At 36.8% G+C, this 21,214-nt stretch overlaps 6 protein-coding genes across 7 annotated transcripts; 4 read left to right on the forward strand and 2 right to left on the reverse strand.

Annotated features, from left to right (window-relative positions):
- On the forward strand, nt 220–816 carry LOC18773630 (NDR1/HIN1-like protein 10). The gene has a single exon (XM_007206392.1). It carries the CDS (start codon nt 220–222, stop codon nt 814–816), a length of 597 nt encoding a protein of 198 aa, XP_007206454.1.
- On the forward strand, nt 5,505–9,221 carry LOC18773929 (serine/threonine-protein kinase HT1). 2 transcript variants are annotated; one of them, XM_007205339.2, is made up of 6 exons: nt 5,505–6,358; nt 6,740–6,872; nt 7,044–7,239; nt 7,827–7,951; nt 8,361–8,519; nt 8,638–9,221. In XM_007205339.2, exons 1-6 carry the CDS (start codon nt 6,162–6,164, stop codon nt 8,923–8,925), a joined length of 1,098 nt encoding a protein of 365 aa, XP_007205401.1. In that variant the 5' UTR covers nt 5,505–6,161; the 3' UTR covers nt 8,926–9,221. The 2 variants fall into 2 exon arrangements, with proteins under 2 accessions (XP_007205401.1, XP_020421762.1); XM_020566173.1 differs by having other exon boundaries at nt 6,247–6,358; nt 6,769–6,872.
- Nucleotides 9,401–11,484, forward strand: LOC109949795 (pentatricopeptide repeat-containing protein At4g18840-like). The gene has a single exon (XM_020566172.1). The coding sequence runs from the start codon at nt 9,441–9,443 to the stop codon at nt 11,052–11,054; it is 1,614 nt and encodes a 537-aa protein (XP_020421761.1). The 5' UTR covers nt 9,401–9,440; the 3' UTR covers nt 11,055–11,484.
- LOC18772384 (MACPF domain-containing protein CAD1) lies at nt 12,273–16,362 on the forward strand. The gene is made up of 7 exons (XM_020566382.1): nt 12,273–13,045; nt 13,837–14,075; nt 14,161–14,356; nt 14,467–14,544; nt 14,690–14,873; nt 14,988–15,151; nt 15,478–16,362. The coding sequence occupies exons 1-7, from the start codon at nt 12,788–12,790 to the stop codon at nt 16,093–16,095; spliced, it is 1,737 nt and encodes a 578-aa protein (XP_020421971.1). The 5' UTR covers nt 12,273–12,787; the 3' UTR covers nt 16,096–16,362.
- Nucleotides 16,467–17,859, reverse strand: LOC18775164 (expansin-A4). Its single transcript, XM_007205694.2, has 3 exons — nt 17,514–17,859; nt 17,028–17,346; nt 16,467–16,788 (listed from the first exon to the last, which is right to left on the reverse strand). The coding sequence occupies exons 1-3, from the start codon at nt 17,662–17,664 to the stop codon at nt 16,485–16,487; spliced, it is 774 nt and encodes a 257-aa protein (XP_007205756.1). The 5' UTR covers nt 17,665–17,859; the 3' UTR covers nt 16,467–16,484.
- LOC18772708 (palmitoyl-monogalactosyldiacylglycerol delta-7 desaturase, chloroplastic) lies at nt 18,793–20,568 on the reverse strand. Its single transcript, XM_007207004.2, has 5 exons — nt 20,286–20,568; nt 20,066–20,206; nt 19,838–19,981; nt 19,617–19,723; nt 18,793–19,530 (listed from the first exon to the last, which is right to left on the reverse strand). The coding sequence occupies exons 1-5, from the start codon at nt 20,562–20,564 to the stop codon at nt 19,263–19,265; spliced, it is 939 nt and encodes a 312-aa protein (XP_007207066.2). The 5' UTR covers nt 20,565–20,568; the 3' UTR covers nt 18,793–19,262.

A 21,214-nucleotide genomic window follows, 5' to 3' on the forward strand; every position in this document is an offset into this window, starting at 1 on the left:
TTAGAGATTTACACAACATACGGTTTCATCTATTATTTTCTATCAATCCAAACACGCGGCTATGCACATTTACATTTACATTTACTTTCCAATTTAGATATCTAGAATTCAATAACACACAAACACACACATTCTCTTCTCAGTACTACTACTATAAATACCTCTTACTGTACATCGTTATCATATACCAATTCAAAATTCTCTTTAATTTCCTCAACCATGGGTATGTGCACTTTTTGCTGTTGCTCCATCATCCTTGTGGCCCTAGTTTTTGCCCTAGGCATCACTGGTTTTGTGTCCTGGATCATAGCTGGCTTTGTTCGTGTTTCTCATTTGAAACGCATCAACTACCAAGTGACCGATGCCTCACTTCTCCAATTCAACGTGACAAACAATAACACCACCCTCGAATACAATCTAGCCCTCAACATAACCCTTCAAAACCCTAACGACAAGATTGGTCTCCACTTTGACCGAATCGAAGCCAGTGCCATTTTCATGAAGCAAACCCTAAATAATGTTAGCTTGAGCTCCTCCTCCTACCTAGGGCACAAGAAGACGGTTTTATTACCAGCATTGTTCAAGGGGCAGCGACAAGTGGCTCTCAGGGCTGATGAGGTCTCCAACTTTAAGAATGCTGGGGATTTTGATATCATGTTGAACCTGGATGTTAAGTACTGGGTCAAGTTTCTTGCATCGAAGGTTAAAATTAAGCAACCCCATATAGCATGCTCTTTGAAGGTCCCTCTAAACAACGGGAAACCTGCCGAAGGTTTTAAGGTTACGCAATGCAAAGTTCAATCATCGGACAAATAATAAGTTAACTTATTGCTTATTATTCTCTCCTTCTCTAATTTATGACTATAATAATTGGCCACGCATGATAATGCGATTGGCTTAAGTTATGTATAAGCTGAATTATTATGTTTATGTTGCTCAAATTAATAAATAATTTCTTTGTGTGTTCATATAATTAGTGTATAAATTTTTTTTTTTTGAGAAATTCTAAAATTACATTTATAATTCAGCTAAAATGAGATTTTTATTAATTATAGTACATGACAAAAATACAACAAAGTAAGCTACCTTATAACTTGTAAATCAAGCATCTGAGGATGTGTACATAATCTGCAATATAACTTGTGGATGGTATGGCATATGAATCACGGGTGGGTCCAAATATATGATTGATTGTGCACGTAGGATGGCTATCCCTGTACATATGGCAACTACTCAATTGTAAAAGGATATATATATACTAGCCTCTCTACACGCGCTTCCGCGCTTGCGAGAGGTTTTTTTAAAAAAATAAGTAAATTTATTTTAGAATTAAAAAAGATAATGGGTAGTTGTGTTCCATAAAAATAGGATCCATTATCTGCTTTTTCTTTTTCTTTTAATTTTTTTAAATATGAAAAAGTGTGAATTTACCATATTATCCTCATTTAATTAATAATTTGAATTCTTAATGTTTGCATTAAACAAGGGCATTTTCTGGTATTTTGAATGTTTCACCATTCTCTGCCTTTTGCTTTATATATATAGATATATATATATTCTTTTCAAGAAAATAAAAGAAACTGGGGCCAATATGTTTGGTATTTATGTTGACTAGTTCATAATAAACAACGGTCACGGTTTTATCTCTTGATATCAAAGTTGGATGTTGCCGACATGTCGTCCACAACATACATACACACAACACAAAAAAGGAACAAAAAAATCCCAGGAAGAGCCACACGTCCATATTATTATTTGCTCTACACGTGGTATTTCTCAATATTCACGTTGGATAATTTGAATGTTCATGCTCCATTCGTCGGTGATCTTAGTCTTTAACAACACTTTCATCTATTTGTTATGATAGGAGGTAAGGAGAGGTAAGGGTTGTTACTATTCATGTGAACAGTAGTAGTTCTTACAAAAGGCTGCTTGTGTTTCCACCAATTGCTATGGCAATCCAAGGACAATCACTATTAATATGAGATATGAAGAAATAAATTTGTACAGAATTTTGGTATAATAATTAGATTTGAAATATCACCTAATAACTTGATAGTCACACTAAAAAAAAATTCTATAAATTGATATACCATGTACGGTCCCTCATTATGATTAACATAGTCTCTCTTGTAGAGTCTCTTTTTTAAGCCCAAAATCTCTATAGAGTTTTTTTTTTATCTAATTTAAAATATTTAATATAACTAATTCGAGCCTATTTATAATATTGTTTTACTCATAAACTCTTCACGTAAGATAAATTTAACTTATTCTATTTTAAAATCCTGAGTCCGTGACAAAGAGACTGAAGTTTGTATCCATATAAATGATCCTTATAACATGCATCATTGATTTGATAATTTGCACATGAATGAGTGAAATGAAATAGTGAAAGAAGAAGGGAAACCGAGGAGGCTGCATTATGAACCTAACTCTACTCACACGAATAATCTGAATGTCAGAATGTCCACACACTGGTTCCAATCGGATGGCGATGGAACCTGTGGGGACCACATATGTACTCATCTGACCGACACGTCAGAGTAAAAAAAATCAAAAGGAGGGGGCAGTGGGCCTTTTTGATGAAAAAGATTTGAAATCAGAATCAATGGTCCCCCAAGGCCCCAAACTCTCCACACCCTCAACCTCAATCCTCAAACAAGTCAAGTCATTGCCCCAACCCAACCCAACCCATGTCACACAAAACCCACGTCTATCTCACACGTGTCATTAATTAATTGAAAATGGCATTTTTCTTTTATATATATATATATATATATATATTTTTTTTTTTTTCTTCCTATTTTCATAATGCATATCCAACATACAATACAAACCACTGGAATTTTGGCATATGCATATTTTCTCTGCTCGAAATTCAACCCTTCTAGTCACAAACATGGAAAAAGTCCTCCGGTACAAAAGTTGTGCACCCATCATGGTGATGTGGTACAAAGTTTTTCTATGCCCATCATGCTATGGTGTGGCGACAAAGATTTTTCTTTATTTATTTATTTATTTGTCTTTTTGTATGCGTTTTCGTGCTTGCACGAGTTTTTTTTTTTTTTTTTTTTAATTTAAGTTTATTTTAGAATTAAAAAAGATAATGGGTAGTTGTGTTCCATAAAAATAGAATACATTATTTAAATTTTCTTTTAATTTTAATTTTTTTAATATGAAAAAATATGAATTTACCATATTATCCTCATTTAATTAATAATATCAATTTTTAATGTTTGCATTAACCAAGGGCATTTTATGGTATTTTGAATATTTTACCATTCTCTACCTTTTGCTTTATATATACTAGCCTCTCTGCACGCGCTTCCGCGCATGCAAGAGGTTTTTTCAAAAAAAATTTTAAATTTATTTTAGAATTAAAAAAGATAATGGATATTTGTGTTCTATAAAAATAGGATCCATTATCTGAATTTTCTTTTAATTTTAATTTTTTTAATACGAAAAATTGTGAATTTACCATATTATCCTCATTTAATTAATAATTTCAATTCTTAATGTTTGCATTAACCAAGGGCATTTTCTGGTATTTTGAATGTTTCACCATTCTCTGCCTTTTGCTTTATATATATAGATATATATATATATATATATATATTCAAAATCCTTACCACCAATAAACATAAATTAACACTAGCCCTCACGTATGTGCCAATTGGTTTTCTTTTTTCTTTTATCTTTTATTTTTAGTATTAAGAAAAGATAACATGGGTAGTTATGTTCCATAAAAGTAGGACTTATTATCTGATTTTGTTTTTTTTTAAAATTTTTTTTAGTATGAAAAAAAAATGTGGGTTTACCATATTATCCTCCTTTAATTAATAATTTTAATTATTAATGTTTGAATTAACCAAGGGCATTTTCTGGTATTTTGAATGTTTCACCATTCTCTGCCTTTTGCTTTATATATACTAGCCTCTCTGCACGCGCTTCTGCGCTTGCGAGAGGTTTTTTTAAAAAAATAAGTAAATTTATTTTAGAATTAAAAAAGATAATGGGTAGTTGTGTTCCATAAAAATAGGATCCATTATCTGCCTTTTCTTTTTCTTTTAATTTTTTTAAATATAAAAAAGTGTGAATTTACCATATTATCCTCATTTAATTAATAATTTGAATTCTTAATGTTTGCATTAACCAAGGGCATTTTCTGGTATTTTGAATGTTTCACCATTCTCTGCCTTTTGTTTTATATATATAGATAGATGGGTAGTTAATTATGTTCCATAAAAGTATGACTTATTATCTGATTTTTTTAAAATTTTTTTAATATGAAAAAAAAAATATGGGTTTACCATATTATCCTCATTTAATTAATAATTTCAATTCTTAATGTTTGAATTAACAAAGGGCATTTTCTGATATTTTGAATGTTTCACTATTCTTTACCATTTGCTTTATATATATATATATATATATATTTACTCATAGGTCTACTAAAAAACTAACTATTTTAAACAAAATTTAGAGAACAAACATGTTCTAGGAGGTAGTGGTGGAGTTGAATTGTGGTATATATAGACCTTTTATATTGACTATCATTAATTTCAAATTCAAACTACACTAATTACGGAGTTAGACTCCATATATCAAAGGCGAATAGTTGAAAAATATGTGAATTTACACATCGATGTAAATAGGAAAAATGAGAACGGGTCGTAGTTTTTAATGAGCAGACCATAATGTAAAGTCAACCTACACCATGTAATATTCTAATACATAATTAAACTAATGAACGTTGATAAATAAATAAAAGTAAACTAATGAACCCATCTAAGTACAAGTAAATTCTACCTAACAAATATGAAAAAAAAAAAAAACTCGAGTGTCAAAGCAAAGAAAAACATGACAATTTATAGTGGCCGCCCCTCCTTATCAAGCTGAAAAGATTGGCATTAAAAACGAAAATGGACACTTTTGAGTTCATGCAAATTTGGAGAAATATCTACATCCACATCAGATACACAAATACTCCAACTGACTTTATAATAAATAAATAAATTGTCTCCCTCATTCATTAATTTAATAATTATAACGAAATTAAAAGATTGAATGGATAAAAAAGGATTGTCCTAACTCCTAACTTCCTTCCTAACTCTCAAGCAATGAGCACGAGGCAGAAAAAGCTGACCGGCTTTCAACCCAAAGCCAAAATCGAGCCGAGCCGAGCCGAACACGTTTTGTCGCTATACGATTTCTCGACCAAGAATGTCCAAATCGGCTGATGCCACGACCGCAGCGAGCAAACCTTTGTTTTTGTGCTCTCCACGTGGCGCTTCTCCATTGGCCATATCACTTTCTGCTTTTGGAAGAAAAAGAAAATGAAAAATTTGCTCTCAACTTTTAAACTTTAAACCCTCCGTCGGAACAGACTCCCGGAATTTTATCTTTCATCGGAGCGCCTCTGTTTCCTCTTCAGTGGGTAGAGAGAGAAAAAAGCGCGATTTCTAGAGAGAGAAAGAAAGCGAGCTCAGAGGCACAGAGAGAGGCTCGTGCTTTCTAGGGTTAGGTTTCCTTTTCTATGTAGAAGTTTAAAAAGAAAAAGAAAAAGAAGCTCCGAGCTTAATTAGACGTTAAAGGCAGCGATTCTAGCTTTATTGTTATTCATTATTATTAAATTTATTTTATTGGATGAATTTTCTCGGGAGAATTTAGCGTCGACTGTAAGTTGCTTTTGTGTTGTGTTTATCTGGTTTCCTTGGCTGTAAATTCCTTTTATAAGCCGACGAGGCTTCCAGCTCAAGCAAAGTTGTTCATACAAGTTTGACAAGAGAGTTCATTTTCGCAATTTATATTCGGAAACAAAAAGAAAAGCCTTGCCATCGGTCAGAAAATTGACTCCTTTTCTTTCCAACAATTTTACTTTTTTCTTTCCTTTTATACTATAAATTCGTGAAGTAGTGCTGGTGGAAGTAGAAGAATCTTCTCTGAATGTTTAGTCTGGATAAGAAAGCTTCAGTCTTTATAGGAATTGGGTTTTTCTGTGATGGTGGTTTGAGGGATGCTATGGAAATTGAAGCAAATGTTCACTGAAGCTTGATGAAGAGCCTGAGTATCGGATTGGGATAATGTCAATTGTGTGATTAAGCATCGTGGAAAGGAAGGGGTTGAAATGAGGAATTCGGGTATCATTTGAGAGTTTCAGCATGAATTGCAGCGTGAACAACGGAGGAAGAGGAGAGAGGGCACATGAGCAAACGGTTTTGCGAAGGTCGGTGGAGGTTGAACCGATATTGGTCCCGCAGCAGCTGACGATCGATGAGAACTTGCTGGTTGACCCGAATTTGTTGTTTATCGGGTCGAAAATCGGGGAAGGAGCACATGGGAAAGTTTATGAAGGAAGGTCAGTCTCAATTCCTTGTCAGTCAACTATTTATGCTCAACTTAGTTGCTCTTTGCTTGCTTGGTGTGATTAAGTAAAGAATGTATTTTTAATTCGTTGTATACTGTATGGATTATTTTCATGTAACATTTGTTCTGGTAAGGATATGCTTGTACGGTTCTGTAGGAACACATTTCAATTCTGTACTTGGATGAATAGGAGGAGGAATCTTTATTATTAGCTGATAAGTGGTTTTTGTTTGTAAACTAGAAGGAGTTACTAGTTGGTTGCCATTACATGAACTGTGCCATTTTGTTATTGCACGGAGTGTTTATGAGTAGTTTGTCTGTTGTCGAGTGTACTGTGTACTAGTTATGTACGTCTAGTCTAATGATTTTCCAGGTACCGTGATCGAATTGTTGCTATCAAAGTCCTCCATCGTGGGAGTACTTCTGAAGAAAGAGCTGCACTTGAGAGTCGTTTTGCTCGTGAAGTTAATATGATGTCTAGGGTAAAACATGAAAATCTTGTCAAGGTAAGTGCTGTGATTAAAGATGTACTCTCTAGTTCTTTTTATTTAAGACATTTGAAATGGAAGTTTTATAAATGTATTCATGCCTGCTCTGCTTGAACTGTTGCAGGCCTTTGGCTTTCAAATTAATAATTTTACTGGATTCTGTAATTTTTTTTTTTTTGGTCTCTACAGTTTATTGGAGCTTGCAAGGATCCTCTAATGGTGATAGTTACTGAGCTATTACCCGGGATGTCACTCCGGAAGTACCTGATGAGTATTCGTCCAAATCCATTGGAACTCCATGTGGCAATTAAATTTGCTCTTGATATCGCTCATGCAATGGAATGTTTACATGCCAATGGGATTATCCATAGAGATCTGAAACCTGGTAACATTTTGAGCAGTACTTAACTACTGTATTTGGTACTGCTGGATAATGACAATAGAAGAGGGCTTGTTAATGCTTAATGAATTTATTGACATTTTTTTCAAAATTAACATTTGATGAAAACTCCAATACTTAAAAAGGGAATAATGTGCTCTAATTGTGTATCTCTGTTCAAAGTTCTGTTAAATAATTAGTGGAAATTGCAGCAGTGCTTGAGCCAGAAGTTTCCGTTGTTTGCTGTTATTTGTATGTTGTATTCTGCTCTTGCTAAGCTGTGCTTATCTAGTAGGCTGCAGACATGGCTTAAAGTTCTCTCCAAGTGGAATTATTCTTTCTGTTGGACTCTGCACTTAGTTCACAAGATTGCTTTCATGTGATCAGTTTATACTATCCTAGGACCAACATTTTGATATAAAAAATGGTAAAAGAAGGCAGCTTCACTTGCAAAACAAGGCTGTACTTTTTGTCTTAGGTGTTTGTCCATTTATTTTTCAGTTGGGGCCTGTGGTGGTGTTTTTTTCATTTAATCTTTACTCTGAAAATTATTAGGTTTCGCTCTTTAACAATACATATGATGTCTATTGCAGACAATTTATTGCTTACGGAAAATCAGAAACATGTAAAGCTTGCGGATTTTGGTCTTGCAAGAGAAGAAAGCGTTACAGAGATGATGACAGCAGAAACTGGGACTTACCGTTGGATGGCTCCAGAGGTTTGTCAACATGTTTAATTATTTTCAGTCTTTCAGCTATCTGGGGTCTTTTGATGTTCTTGAAATTGGAAGTAGTACATCTTTTTATTTTGGAAAAGTTTCATGGTTGTTTGAGTTGACTGCAGAACGACAAGCTATTACTCTCTTTCTGGCTTTTGAATGAATTCTGTATCTATGATAGATAGAATTGGAGATGATGTATGAGGGGGTTGAACTGGTTACTATAAACCCCAAGTAATGTTAAAACACTAATTGGGTGCCAATCTTGAAGCCTTATGCACTAATTTGGGTTACTTTGGTTGGTTTTTGTTTCTGAATGTGCTTGAAAGTTTATTTGATCTGCTTCTAACGTATTTTACTATTCCTGCACAATTGTTAGTTCCCTTTGACCAACTATTAGCATTTGCAGCTGTATAGCACTGTGACCTTACGTCAGGGAGAGAAGAAGCATTACAATAACAAGGTTGATGTATATAGCTTTGGGATCGTCTTATGGGAATTATTGACCAACCGCATGCCCTTTGAAGGCATGTCCAATTTGCAGGCTGCTTATGCTGCTGCTTTCAAGGTGCAACAACTAAATCTGTTATTGCTGTTAATACATTTGGCTATTATGCGCAGTCTGATATAAGAAACAATACCTCTATTTATGTTGCTTACTCTTATATTGTTATCCGAGAATGCAGCAAGAGAGGCCTCGACTTCCGGAGGATATATCCCCTGATCTTGCCTTTGTCATCCAGTCATGCTGGGTTGAAGACCCTAATTTAAGGCCTACCTTCAGCCAGATCATCCGCATGCTCAACTCATTCCTCTTCAAACTCTCACCACCCTCACCGCCTATACCAGATACTGACACCAACGAAGCAGCAGCAAGTAATGGTACCATGAGTGAATTATCTGTTCGGACAAGAGGGAAGTTTGCTTTCCTTAGGCAACTGTTCAATGCTAAGAGGACCAAGAACTCACAATGAGCAGTCAAATTTTTTTGGAAACCATCAATTTGTTCGAACTGGGGGAACAGTCTTGCGATAGTGGATACAATTTTTAGCGAATTTATGATTGATTACCTTAAAAGATGATGGTGAATGCAAAGGATGAGAAAATGCTGGAAAAAAAATGGTGCTGATGGGGTAACTCATCAGGAAAATAAATAGATAAATTGAGGATGGTTCTCATTGTGTAGGTGACCTATTGTAAAGGAGAGATACATGGTTTTGGACAATTTTCTGTTCTTATTAATGGAACCTTCCCTTTTTTAGCAAAATCATTTTCAGTATTTGGATTTCTAGGTGATGAAGTATCTGAATCCAGCCAAAGTATTTTGTCTTTGCTTTGCATCTGAATTCTGATCAAGATTTTCAATAATGGGTAAAATAGTCATAACAGAACTTATAACCATACGTCGTCGTTTTGAGTACATAATTTCAATCCAATATATATTGATGATCCAAATGAGCCATCAAGTTCAGAGCTTTCGGAATGGAATATGTTGAGTGCGACTCTCGCCGTTTCCCACCTACTTTCCAAGCTTCTTCAGCTTCCGCAACTCTCTTCCATGAAACAAGTCGAAGCAGCCCATGGTTTCCTCACGAAAACAGGTCTCTTCTTTACTCACACATCCATCGTCGCAAAGCTCGTTGCTTTCGCATCACTGTCACCGCTAGGCTGCCTCGTGCACGCTCAAGCCCTGTTCGAAGAGACCACCATGGACGACCCCTTCACCTGCAACACCATGATCAGGGCTTACACCAACAGCGTCTTCCCCATCAAAGCTATACATATTTACAACCATATGCAGGAAACGAATGTTAGGTCTGATCATTTCACATACAATTTTGCGCTCAAGGCTTGTGCTAGAGTGATGAAACGTATGGAAGAAGATGAGGTGAAAGATTGTGGCTTTGTTATTGATCGTAAGGGAAGTGAAATTCATTGCCGAGTTTTGAAGTTGGGCTTTGATCGTGATTTGTATGTTCAGAATTCGTTGATTTTTGTGTATTCTCAGTGTGGGTCTGTGGAACTTGCCCGCTGTGTTTTCGACGAAATGACTGACAGAAGTGCTTCTTCTTGGAACATCATGTTAACAGCTTATGATCAGGTTGCCGATTTCGAATCCGCGGATTATCTGTTTCAGTCAATGCCTGAGAAGAATGTAGTTTCCTGGAATACTTTATTAGCAAGGCATGTTAGGTTGAGCAACATTGAGGCTGCAAAAATAGTCTTCCGAGAGATGCCTGTGAGGAATTCGGTTTCTTGGAATTCGATGATTGCTGGCTATGTTCAGGTTAGAGATTATGATGGAGCATTGAAGCTCTTCCGTGAAATGCAAATTGCTGAGGTGGAAGCTACTGAAGTTACGCTTATATCTATCTTGGGTGCTTGTGCTGAAACTGGTGCATTGGAGATTGGGAGGAAGATTCATGAGTCCTTGAACCTACAGCACCATAAGATTGAAGGGTATTTGGGTGTTGCCCTTGTAGATATGTATTCTAAATGTGGGAAATTGAGTTCAGCTTGGGAAGTGTTTGGTGAGCTGAAAATGAAACCTGTTGGCTGCTGGAATGCCATGATTGTGGGTTTGGGCGTCCATGGTTACTGCAATGAGGCTTTGGAATTGTTTGCGGCTATGGAAAGGCAGCTTGGTGAAGTTACACCAAACCGGATTACGTTTATTGGTGTTTTAATTGCTTGTAGCCGTAAGGGTTTGGTGGAAGAAGGACGCCGGTATTTCAATCAGATGGTTCAAGAATACAAGATTGTGCCTGATGAGAAGCATTATGGTTGCATGGTTGATCTTCTCAGCAGATGGGGATTGTTAGACGAAGCGTTCGAGATGATCAAAGCTGTGCCCTCCGGGCCAAGCTCTTTGTTGTGGAGAACCTTGTTGGGTGCTTGTAGGGTACATGGAAACGTAGAATTGGCAGAGCAAAGCTTCCAGCAGCTTGCCAAATTGGAGCCTCTAAGGGATGCAGATTATGTTTTGTTGTCAAACATCTATGCTGAAGCAGAGAGATGGGATGATGTTGAGCGATTGAGGAATGAGATGATTTGTAAGGAAGTCCCAAAAACGCTCGGCTTCAGCCATGTTGACATGAAATAATGGAAGCCATTCACTTGGTATGTATGTCAATTATGGATAATTTGTCAGCAAAACAAAACAAAACAAAATTGTAACAGATGTAATTTTACCAATAAAAAAATGCCGTTAGTAATATATTACTCAACTATCATCCTCATTGATGCGTGCATATTGGGGCTGGAACTTTAGTTTTCCTTGAGACACTGATAGATGGCAAGCTTGAAGTTGCTACTCAATGGTGGTCCAAGGACCACCTGATTATTTCCCTTGAAAATTTGACCTTGTCATAGCAAGTGTCAGGTCTTCATGTCTTCATGTGGCTGCCCTAGCAGGCAATGGTGCTCTGCCTCTGCCTGCACATTGTGCGTGCGTGTTGGCGTGTGACCTTGGGGTCTTGAAAAGACTGATGAGAATAATGATGCTTGATCAATATCAACTCTTACTCTTTCATTAAAAAAAAAAAAAAAAATCAACCCTTACCCTGGTCTGAAGGGTGTCATAGATGTCACTATCTAATTTACTTTTGTGGCCGTAGACAAAGGTTCCACTTGTAAAAGGGTAATTTGAGGTTTCCCCACTGCAAAGTGCATGGCTCTTTTGTTTGCTTTTTATGGGTAAGATTTGCTGAATACAAAGAGATCTCAAATCCCGGATCTCAAAATTCTGTACATGCATACCATTTGAGGTAGGCAGTAAAGTCAGCTATTTGGATAGGTCTTGAACTTAGCTGCACTTATCTATTTGATTGAAAGCATTTCCTTTATATGGAAGAAACAAATGCAGCTTTTTCCAAGGAAAATACTAGAACCCAAAGTAGACCTTTGTCTTTTTGAGTTAGGGGAAGGCTTGCAAGTGTCAAATAGCTTAGCCTTTTTTAGATGTGCACACAGTGCAAAGCCATACTATTTTGTTTTTATTTACCCAAAATTACTAGTTTTTGGCCTAATTCAGATAACCCAGATTCTGAGTATCAGTTTAGTTGGCAACGGCAACTTTTTAGTTTGAATTGTATCCGACATTTTTGAGTCGTGGAGAGATTTTCGTGAGGAGGACGCCGAGGAAAGGGGAAAATAAAAAAGTTGAAACCAATAGTTGAGCTCCAATCCCATAGGTCTCTGTCCCATCTGACCAAATCAAAGTCTAACACGACTGTTTTGCCGACTTTCTCAGAACCGTCTGATCAAATCAGAGATGCACGTGTCAAAGCAAACGTTAAGGTCGAGGAAAATGCACTCACACATTTATGTGAGAAAACAAATACTTGAAGTCAATGCCCTCTGTTGTTAACTCGTAAAGTGGTAGAAAGTACACGGTAGAGAGCAAAATTTACAGAGAGAATTGTGGAGAGACACACAGAAAGAGAATGAAAAATTGGATAATTTTTCCATGGATTTGAGATCTAGAGGAGGAGATAGAGCTTCAGCTTCGTGAATATATCAATTTAAAGATTTTTCGTAGTCAACTTAGAAGAACAGAGAGAGAGAGAGAGAGAGAGAGAGAAGAGTCTGCTGAAGAACCAGTCTTGAGCTTCCTTGGGAAAATGGTTGAACAGAGAAATCTTCAAAAACCCAATACTCAAAACGTTATGATTATCCAATTGCTCGTGGGTTTCCGGGAAAGTTTCCAGCTTGGTTCTTCTAATTGAGCTCAACAACCCGAATAGGGAACTGGGTTTTGGATTTGGGTCAGTTTTCCTAGCTGTCTCTGCTTCTGATCAGAGAAAAGTGAGGTGTTCCACAGTATTCTGATGAGAAATGGGAGAAAATGCAGCAGCTTTGCATACAGCTGTGAACTCCGTACAGGCATTAGGAAGAGGCTTCGACGTGAACTTCGATACAAGGTTGCTCTACTGTAAGGGAGTGGCAGGGTCTAGGATACTAGAGCTTGATGAGGAGCACACTAGGGATCTCTGCCTTTATGATGATATAATTGTGCCAAATGTTTCTAGGGACATCAAGCAGTCTGAGGAATCCATGGGGCGTCAGAGTTCTGGAGTCTGCAGCTTCCATGAGGTATGCTTATTAGCTTATGTTAGCCTTTTGTTATTGTACTTTCTTTGAGGGTTTAGTGGATGTCTGCATGTTGTAGGTGCATTAAGGTTTGGGGTTAGGAGTTTGTGAATTAAGTTTAGATTGCAAACAGCTTACTATGCTGAGATTGTGGTGAAAGTGGATAAGTGTTGAACTAATGAGATTGATGTTCATTGAGAAATATGTCATGAAATTGAATAATCAGCAATGAAGAGTTGCAGCAAACTAATTGAAACTTCTTAGGTTTTTTTTTATAAAAATTATCGGACCCATTTAATTTGAAGGAGTGGAAATTATTCAGCTCCGAATGCCTCCACCTCTGTGTTTTGTGTTCTTCCTTGTTTCATATGTGATGGACATGTTTTTATAACCTTGCGCCCATAATAGATAAAACATTGTCTACTTCCTTTTGAAAATGTATTGAACTAGAAAATGTTCAAGCACCGCTTGTTAGGTACTTGTTTGAGCTAGTTTACCAGCCAAACTCAGGATCAAATTCTAAGTTTAATTAGGAAAATAAAGCTTGCACAAGAGTAGCATCTTTGATTGTTTGAGTGGTATTGAGGCATTCGTGATTATGATCAAGAACATTTGTGGTCCGTTGCATTTTTTAAGAGGCTGTGACTGCCTATAAATCCGTGTGTGTATAAAGAGAGAGGGAGAACCCCTCTTAAAAGAATTGATTAGCTTAAAGCATAATGTAGAGAACGAACAGCATAATACTTTCAATGCATGAAGTTATTTAATATATTCCTCATGGCGAATGATTGCAGATGGTTGAGTATTTTAATCAAAAGTCTAATGCATCTGGAGGCTTTCCTCTTGGGAGTTTCAACTTTGCATTTAGCTTCACTGGTTCAAAGCACATTGATGCTGCAGCCACGAAGACCCTTTCTGTGGATGGATTTTATATTCCACTTGCTAAGGTCCAGCTTTTCAAAACACCACTAGTGTTGCAAGAAAATGTGAAAGAGGCTGTCCCGACTAATTGGGATCCAACATCTTTGGCAAGGTATGAATAGTTAGATCTTTAGTGAAAAAATAGTGAAAAAATAGTTTTAAATGCTCCCTAATTGTTGGCTACTCTTTCTTGACAGCTTTATTGAAAATTTTGGGACCCATGTCATCACATCTGTAACAATTGGTGGAAAAGATGTAATTTATGTCAAACAACACCAGTCATCTCCTTTGTCTACAATGGAGATCAAAAACTATGTCCAGGATATTGGAACTCAGAGGTTCTCAGACACAGAAAGCAATAGAAGTTCAGGTCAAATGAAATTCAATGATAAGGCTAGTTCTGCTTTGTTTCTTTTCCTTGTCATTATTTAATATAGCTTCCTTTTTTTAAAAAACTTGAAATCTAATTTCTAATTATCATTTTTTTAAAATATATGTTTCAGGGTGTTGATTCTGGTTTATATAACAGTCAAGGGATATACCCTCAGCCCACTACTGCACCATATCTTGCTGGGAAAGAAGTATGTTACAAGTATTTATCATTTGTATATGTATTGCACTTAATGATTTTTGTTTATTCATTTATTTTTTCTTCTTTGAACGTTTAATTTCATTTTCCCAAGTTGTGATACTTACTATATGTGATTTCTCATTACCTTGGATCAGGATGTCACAGTCATTTTCAGAAGAAGGGGAGGGGACGATCTGGAGCAAAACCACACCCGATGGGCAAGAACTGTCCGGTCCTCTCCAGATGTAATCGAGATGACATTTTTCCCGATAACAGCTCTCCTAGAAGGGGTAACTGGAAAGGAACACCTTACTCGAGCGATTGGTCTTTATCTTGAATGTAAGACAACTGAATCCTTGTAGATGGATTATAGTTTTTTTTTTTTTTCCTGTAATGTGCTCTATTATTAGCCATAAGGTAATTCTGCTAACTGTTTTGAAATTCTTCTTGCAGATAAGCCTCCAATAGAAGAGCTGAGATATTTCCTAGAGTTTCAAATTTCTCGAATATGGGCTCCTGTATATGACAGGAATCTGGGCCCCCAAAGAAAAGAACCTGTTTGTCCATCCTTGCAATTCAGCATAATGGGGCAAAAACTTTATGTCAGCCAAGAACAGGTAAGGAGTTTTTCTAGTAATCAATCTCTCCTCACTAAGAACAGGCAAGGACTTTTTTTAGCAACTTAATTGTCATGATAAAAACATAAATGCTTATAATTTAATTCCTCAAATGTAAAACACAATAGTCATGTCCTTGAGATGTCTAAATAGCCCTTAAGAAACTGATGAAGGATACTTAACTAGATGACCCATTTGTTAATTTCGTGATCTCTCGTTCTGAGTTTGATTCGTGATTTAATGACATAGTGATAGTCCGTCCAAATTACAAATTGTCGTAGGTGATTTCATCTTAATCCTTTTCAACAAAATTTTGCTACACACAGGTAACTGTTGGACGGAAGCCAGTGACAGGCGTACAGTTATGTCTAGAAGGAAGCAAGCAGAATCGACTTTGTATCCATCTTCAACACTTAGCATCTCTTCCAAAGATCCTTTTACCATATTGGGACACCCATGTCGCAATTGGTGCTCCGAAGTGGCAAGGACCCGAGGAGCAAGATAGCCGATGGTTCGAGCCAGTGAAATGGAGAAACTTCTCTCATGTGAGCACTGCACCTATTGAGAACCCCGAGACCTTCATAGGTGACCTCTCTGGTGTCTACATAGTCACTGGAGCACAGCTTGGAGTGTGGGATTTTGGATCAAGAAATGTCTTGTACATGAAGCTTTTATATTCTAGGCTACCAGGCTGCACTATACGAAGATCCTTGTGGGATCATACCCCAAAAGAAAAGTCAAAGAAACTGACGTCCACCAGTGACTCAAGTTCAGGTTCAAGAGAAAATGTTGCGGGAAACAAGTTGGTGAAGTTTGTGGACATGTCCGAGATGAGCAAGGGGCCGCAAGATGATCCAGGTCATTGGTTGGTTACGGGTGGAAAGCTTGGTGTGGAGAAAGGAAAAATTGTTTTGAGAGTGAAATACTCGTTGCTAAATTATTGAGTCTATACATTTGCATGATGGATGTGCAGTGGTGGTTTTTGTTAGGGGAAGAGGCAGTGTCTTTTGATGTTCATCCTGCAATGTAACCTTTGGCTGTGTGATGGACCGAATGAGAAGAGGATGTGTCTTTGGGTTGTTTTAGAGTGTGAGTAGATACTGCCTCTTGAAATATGTTTGTAAGTAAAGTTTGATATGTTCGAGTTGATTTGATGAAAGAAACCATGCTGTAGAGCACTTGTTTCCTTCATTTCCACGGATCATAATTAACTTCATTGATTTTACTTACATTATAATTTTATTTTACAAAATCAAAGATGCAAACTGCAAAGCAGTTTTATGCATGATTTATGAACAAGTCTATGTATAAGTCATTCTTGTCCACAGATTATCTAAAATTGACCACCTTCAAAGGTCTGTCCAAATTTCCAACTAGCAGGCACGACATTGGAGCTGGTGAGTGTGAGTCCATCGCTAGCGGTGACTTTAAAGGAGAGGCTTTGGCCATTGAGGTAGGAGTTGCTCTGCCAATTTTGGCCCCAGTTTCTTGACATTGGCAGCCACCCCGTTTTAGACCCCTTGATCGATACTGCTCTCACATCCCCTGAACCCCCAACATTTGTTATCAACACCAAGTTGAAGTATGAGTGACCATTCATGGTGAACCTTATGCCTCCTTTCTTCACACATGGAACCCTAAAACAAGAAAATTACAACTAGGTAAGCAACACAAATATCTCCCTAACCAGTTACATCTAATTAAGTTTACGACGCGAATTTTCATTTCTCAGACAATCTAGTATGTTATGTTGTCAGACTGTCAATCTAATCGTTAATCTGATGAGACAAAATTTAGTATAGTTGTATCTCAAGATTCATAACTTAACAACATAACATGTGTACCATCCATGATTTTTGGAACTAAGATATGTTACCTTTTGAAGAGTACGGGGACAATTCCGGCACGATAGGCTGCAATGTGCAAGAAAGCAGGCTCAGCCAAATCGAAGTGTTGAAGAGGAGGATTGCACCACCCACCATTGTCATTGGACAAAGCGTTATTAGGAGGACAGAAGTTGGTGGCTGTGATAGTGATGCCACCAGGGAGGCACCATTTGGGGTCACTCTCATGGTTGCATCTTAATTGATAACATGCCCCGCAGCTTAAACCATTGTTGAACAGAGCAGTGCTTAGAGCTGCTGTGCTAGTTCCGTAGCCTTGGCTGTACAAGTTTCCGTAACCACATGCCCCTCCTACAAAATATTATACTCACCAATTTATAAATTATAATAATTCGAAATTTGAATAAATGAAAAACTGTCACGATCATATCACGAACAAATTTAGTGAGTGTAGAAGTGCTCATTTCGGATCGTGAAACTAATTAAACCAGTATCAATCATTTTAATTTCTAGCTTACCCATTGTGCCAGAAGAATCACTGCCACCATAAAATGTTGCATGGGCAGTTTGCCATTCACCACCATATCTGCCAATGCCATGTGTGGCTTGAAGACTTAGATGGAGGATAAGCAAGAGAAATTGCAGGATGTTCATTGCTTTCATAGCCATTGTTTTATTTATCTGATTCAATTTGTGTGTCTGAGAGAGAGAGAGAGAGAGAGAGAGAGAGAGAGAGAGAGAGAGAGTGAAAGGGAGGCTACATATATAGTAAAGGAAAAAAGAGTGAGAAATATTAGTCGAGCATTGAAATGAATAGTTTGGTTGGGTGCCGTTGTCACGTTGAGCCGACCTGCAATTGAACAACCAAACTAAATGGTTTTGATTCAAACTCGGTGACCAATCACCATCTGATCAAAATATTAACATAAACACATGCAAAATGTTATATGTTGGGCCCTGCTTCCTTGATCTGGTCTTCTTTGGACCCAACTCTCCAACTCACTCGTGCTCTTATCTCTTTTTGCATAATTGCTTTGACTTTTGACTTGGGATTTAAATTTAAATTTTCCTTTCCTCTAAACAGACAAGCTTATAACTATTAATGGCAAATGTCAACCCAAAAACACAAAGATTAGATGATAATATAGTTTAATCATGTTTTGTTTAGGGTGGGGTGGGGGTGTTTGTGAAAAGTAAGAAGAATCACGAGAGTAAGAAGAAACAATAAACTGACGTGTAGTGATTGTTGGAGGGTTGAGGTCACATGAATATGGATATGAGGGATAGATAATATAGATTGATTGGTTGACCTACTGGCCGTCCAACTAAGGGCTCTTGTTAGGAAGATGATGATATGTCCGGATTGACATGTACATTGTAGAACTGGAATTGAGATAGTCGTAAATTTCCTAAAATTGTAAGTTTTTTTTAAAAAAAAATTTATTTATCTGTGTAACTATTTTAATGTCTATAATTTTTAGATTTTTCAAGGCTTGTATGGTATAGTTGATCCCATTGAAACTCTCTTCATTTTTACGGAATGTTCAAAGGAATTTCAATTACCTTATTTTTAGGAAAATTTGCATAAATGCCACATGAACTTTTAAGCATGTGCGAGATTACCACTTGAACTTTTAATATTCATTATTAACCACCTAAATTTTATAAAAATGTAGCAATTTACCACCTACGCGTAACTCCGTTAAAATTTCTTACCGTTCATAAAGAAATCAATTAAATATTGCTGAATTGTTATTGATTTGCAGAGTTTGGCCTCTTGTTTGTGCAGTTGGAGAGAGAGAGAGAGAGAGAGAGAGGTTGGGGGATAATTAATTAGGTTGAATTCTGTTTTTTTTTAATTCTAATAAATTGATGAAAATGTCCTTTAAAAAATATCACACGTTCAACATGTGATTTTATTTAATTGTAATTTTAGCGGAGTTACAATAGAAAATATATTGCTATACTTTGCAAAGTTCGGGTGATTAATAGTAAAAATTGGAAGTTCAAGTGGTAATCACACATATAACTAAAAATTCAGGTGACATTTATACAAATTTTTCTTATTTTTATTCACACGATGACATCATATATTGAATTGTATACATTATTACATTTTGCACATTGTCTTTACATTTTATTATAGCCTGACATACGTCGGCCATAACGTATAATATTTGTTAATTATGATGAGATGAAAGCACATAGGAATTAAAGCTTTCTTTAAAAGAATGGTAAAATGTTTGGAGAATAAGTTTGAGCTTCCGTCATTCATTTTTGGCTTCGGTTTCAAGCTTTGTGTCGTTCACTTGTGTTTCAAGCTTTTCCTCGTTGAGTTTGTTGGATAAAGCTTTTCGTTTCTTCTGAGTCTCACTTGGGAGTTTCACATCTGTTGCCAAACCAACAATTTCAAGAAATCTTATTACATACCAAGTGACATCAACTTCCCACCATTCGAAGCCATGCCGAGCTGAGTATTGAAAAGCATGGTGGTTATTGTGCCAACCTTCTCCATGTGTAAGCAATCCAAATACCCTAAACATGCAATTACAAAATATTATTTGAATACACAAATACACACATATCTACAATATTTGAGTGCATAAAAACTACAATATTACCAGTTGTTTCTAGACATATCACCAGTATCCCATACTTTCTTGCCCCATCTATGGCAAATTGAATTTAGTGCAAAAGTAGCGTGGGCAAATAATGCCGCCCTCACACCCTGCAAACAAAGAAAACCAAACGTCGGTTCAAGGCTGAGCTAGAATTTTATTCTTTTGCTCAACAAAGCTAGCACTTCACTAACAAAGAAAAACAACATTAGGAGTAATCTTACCAATCCCCAAGCTAAAAAGGGCATTCCTCCTAGGGCATATAGTAAAACTCCAAAAGCTATTGAGTGAAGCGGGTATGTGACATGAAGAAACCTATAGAACTTCTGCCTTTTTAAATCATCAACATTCTTTAGCCGTCCTTCATACTGCAAAAATCAACTTAGGTGTTAAAAAATTGTTACGTAGTGCGTGTTGAGAAAGATAGAAAAAGAATGTGTTGTTTTCTATACACTTCCAAATCGAGAACGATAATCAAAGAGCCAACCAATGTGACTAAACCACAATCCTTTGATGGGGCTATGAGGGTCGTCCCACGTGTCAGTAAACTGGTGGTGATTCCTGTGTGTGCTCGCCCATTCAATTGGACTTCCCTGCAAACCAAAATCGTATATAAAAATTTATAAAAAACAAAGTGTTACAATTAAAACTTGTCACATTTGATTCACAGACCTGAACTGACAATACACCGCAATAGGCAAAGAAATATTCAAGCCATTTGGGAAGCTTAAAACTCCGGTGGGAAAGTTGCCTATGGTAAGATAGAGTGACACCTAGGCCTGTGAGACAATAGAGTGCCACGGCCAACCAAAATGCCCTCCAGTTGAAATGAAATGGCGCCAAAAGAACAAGGACATGCAAAGTGGAAAGGAAAACGATTGTGCCTATATCCACAAAGTTCCATTCCCTCCCCAAAAATTCAACCCTCGACTTCACCACCCAAGCTGGCATATTTGTCACACAGACTCTTAGTTCTGCTTCTTTAGCAAGTACCTTTGTCTGAACTGTTTATGAGAAGATGTTCGGGTACACTTACATATATATAGTTATAGTTTTAAATGGATAATGAGTTTCTAGCTTCTTCGACCTCCTGAGCATTCATTTCCAAGCTAAAACTCTTAAACGAAGAATGTGGCTGGATTTCATGTGTGGGGGATGCATATTTCATTCATTAATTTAGTGGGGCATGATGTTTAAACGACTTTATCTTCATTCATTTGATATACATTGTTGGCTCATTTTCTGATAACTTAAATTTTTAGAGAGTGATAATCTAACATAATATCGTTGCAACTCCGATTTTATAGTCTTTGTTCTGTCTTTCCTTCGGACAGCCTTATTGACAGCTTAAACTTTTGGTCGAGTGGTAATCTACCAATCTCTTCATGAACAATATAAGAAGGGCCTTTTTGCATGTATTTGCTGGAGCTATAGCATTTGCCACGTCCCCAAATATGCGTTGCAAGAATATAATTTCGAAGATAATATCGCAACAATTGCATGATATGAATGGTGATTGTAGGGCCATCCGGGGCGGAGCTAGAATTGTAAAGTTGGAGGGGCCGAAGTAGAAAATACAAGTATATAAAATACTTAAGTGT

This window comes from Prunus persica, chromosome G6 (genome assembly GCF_000346465.2).
Source record: "Prunus persica cultivar Lovell chromosome G6, Prunus_persica_NCBIv2, whole genome shotgun sequence".
Lineage (NCBI taxonomy): Eukaryota > Viridiplantae > Streptophyta > Magnoliopsida > Rosales > Rosaceae > Prunus > Prunus persica.

Coding starts and splice junctions, on each gene's coding strand:
- LOC18773630 (XM_007206392.1), top strand. CDS start 220: ATGGGTATGTGCACTTTTTGCTGTTGCTCCATCATCCTTGTGGCCCTA.
- LOC18773929 (XM_007205339.2), top strand. CDS start 6,162: ATGAATTGCAGCGTGAACAACGGAGGAAGAGGAGAGAGGGCACATGAG. Junction 6,873..7,043: donor AACATGAAAATCTTGTCAAG/GTAAGTGCTGTG, acceptor TGGTCTCTACAG/TTTATTGGAGCTTGCAAGGA. Junction 8,520..8,637: donor CTTATGCTGCTGCTTTCAAG/GTGCAACAACTA, acceptor CCGAGAATGCAG/CAAGAGAGGCCTCGACTTCC.
- LOC109949795 (XM_020566172.1), top strand. CDS start 9,441: ATGTTGAGTGCGACTCTCGCCGTTTCCCACCTACTTTCCAAGCTTCTT.
- LOC18772384 (XM_020566382.1), top strand. CDS start 12,788: ATGGGAGAAAATGCAGCAGCTTTGCATACAGCTGTGAACTCCGTACAG. Junction 13,046..13,836: donor GAGTCTGCAGCTTCCATGAG/GTATGCTTATTA, acceptor GAATGATTGCAG/ATGGTTGAGTATTTTAATCA. Junction 14,874..14,987: donor GATTGGTCTTTATCTTGAAT/GTAAGACAACTG, acceptor TTCTTCTTGCAG/ATAAGCCTCCAATAGAAGAG.
- LOC18775164 (XM_007205694.2), bottom strand. CDS start 17,664: ATGGCTATGAAAGCAATGAACATCCTGCAATTTCTCTTGCTTATCCTC. Junction 17,347..17,513: donor TGATTCTTCTGGCACAATGG/GTAAGCTAGAAA, acceptor AATATTTTGTAG/GAGGGGCATGTGGTTACGGA. Junction 16,789..17,027: donor GTCCCCGTACTCTTCAAAAG/GTAACATATCTT, acceptor TTCTTGTTTTAG/GGTTCCATGTGTGAAGAAAG.
- LOC18772708 (XM_007207004.2), bottom strand. CDS start 20,564: ATGCCAGCTTGGGTGGTGAAGTCGAGGGTTGAATTTTTGGGGAGGGAA. Junction 19,724..19,837: donor CCTTTTTAGCTTGGGGATTG/GTAAGATTACTC, acceptor CTTTGTTTGCAG/GGTGTGAGGGCGGCATTATT. Junction 19,531..19,616: donor GATATGTCTAGAAACAACTG/GTAATATTGTAG, acceptor TTGCATGTTTAG/GGTATTTGGATTGCTTACAC.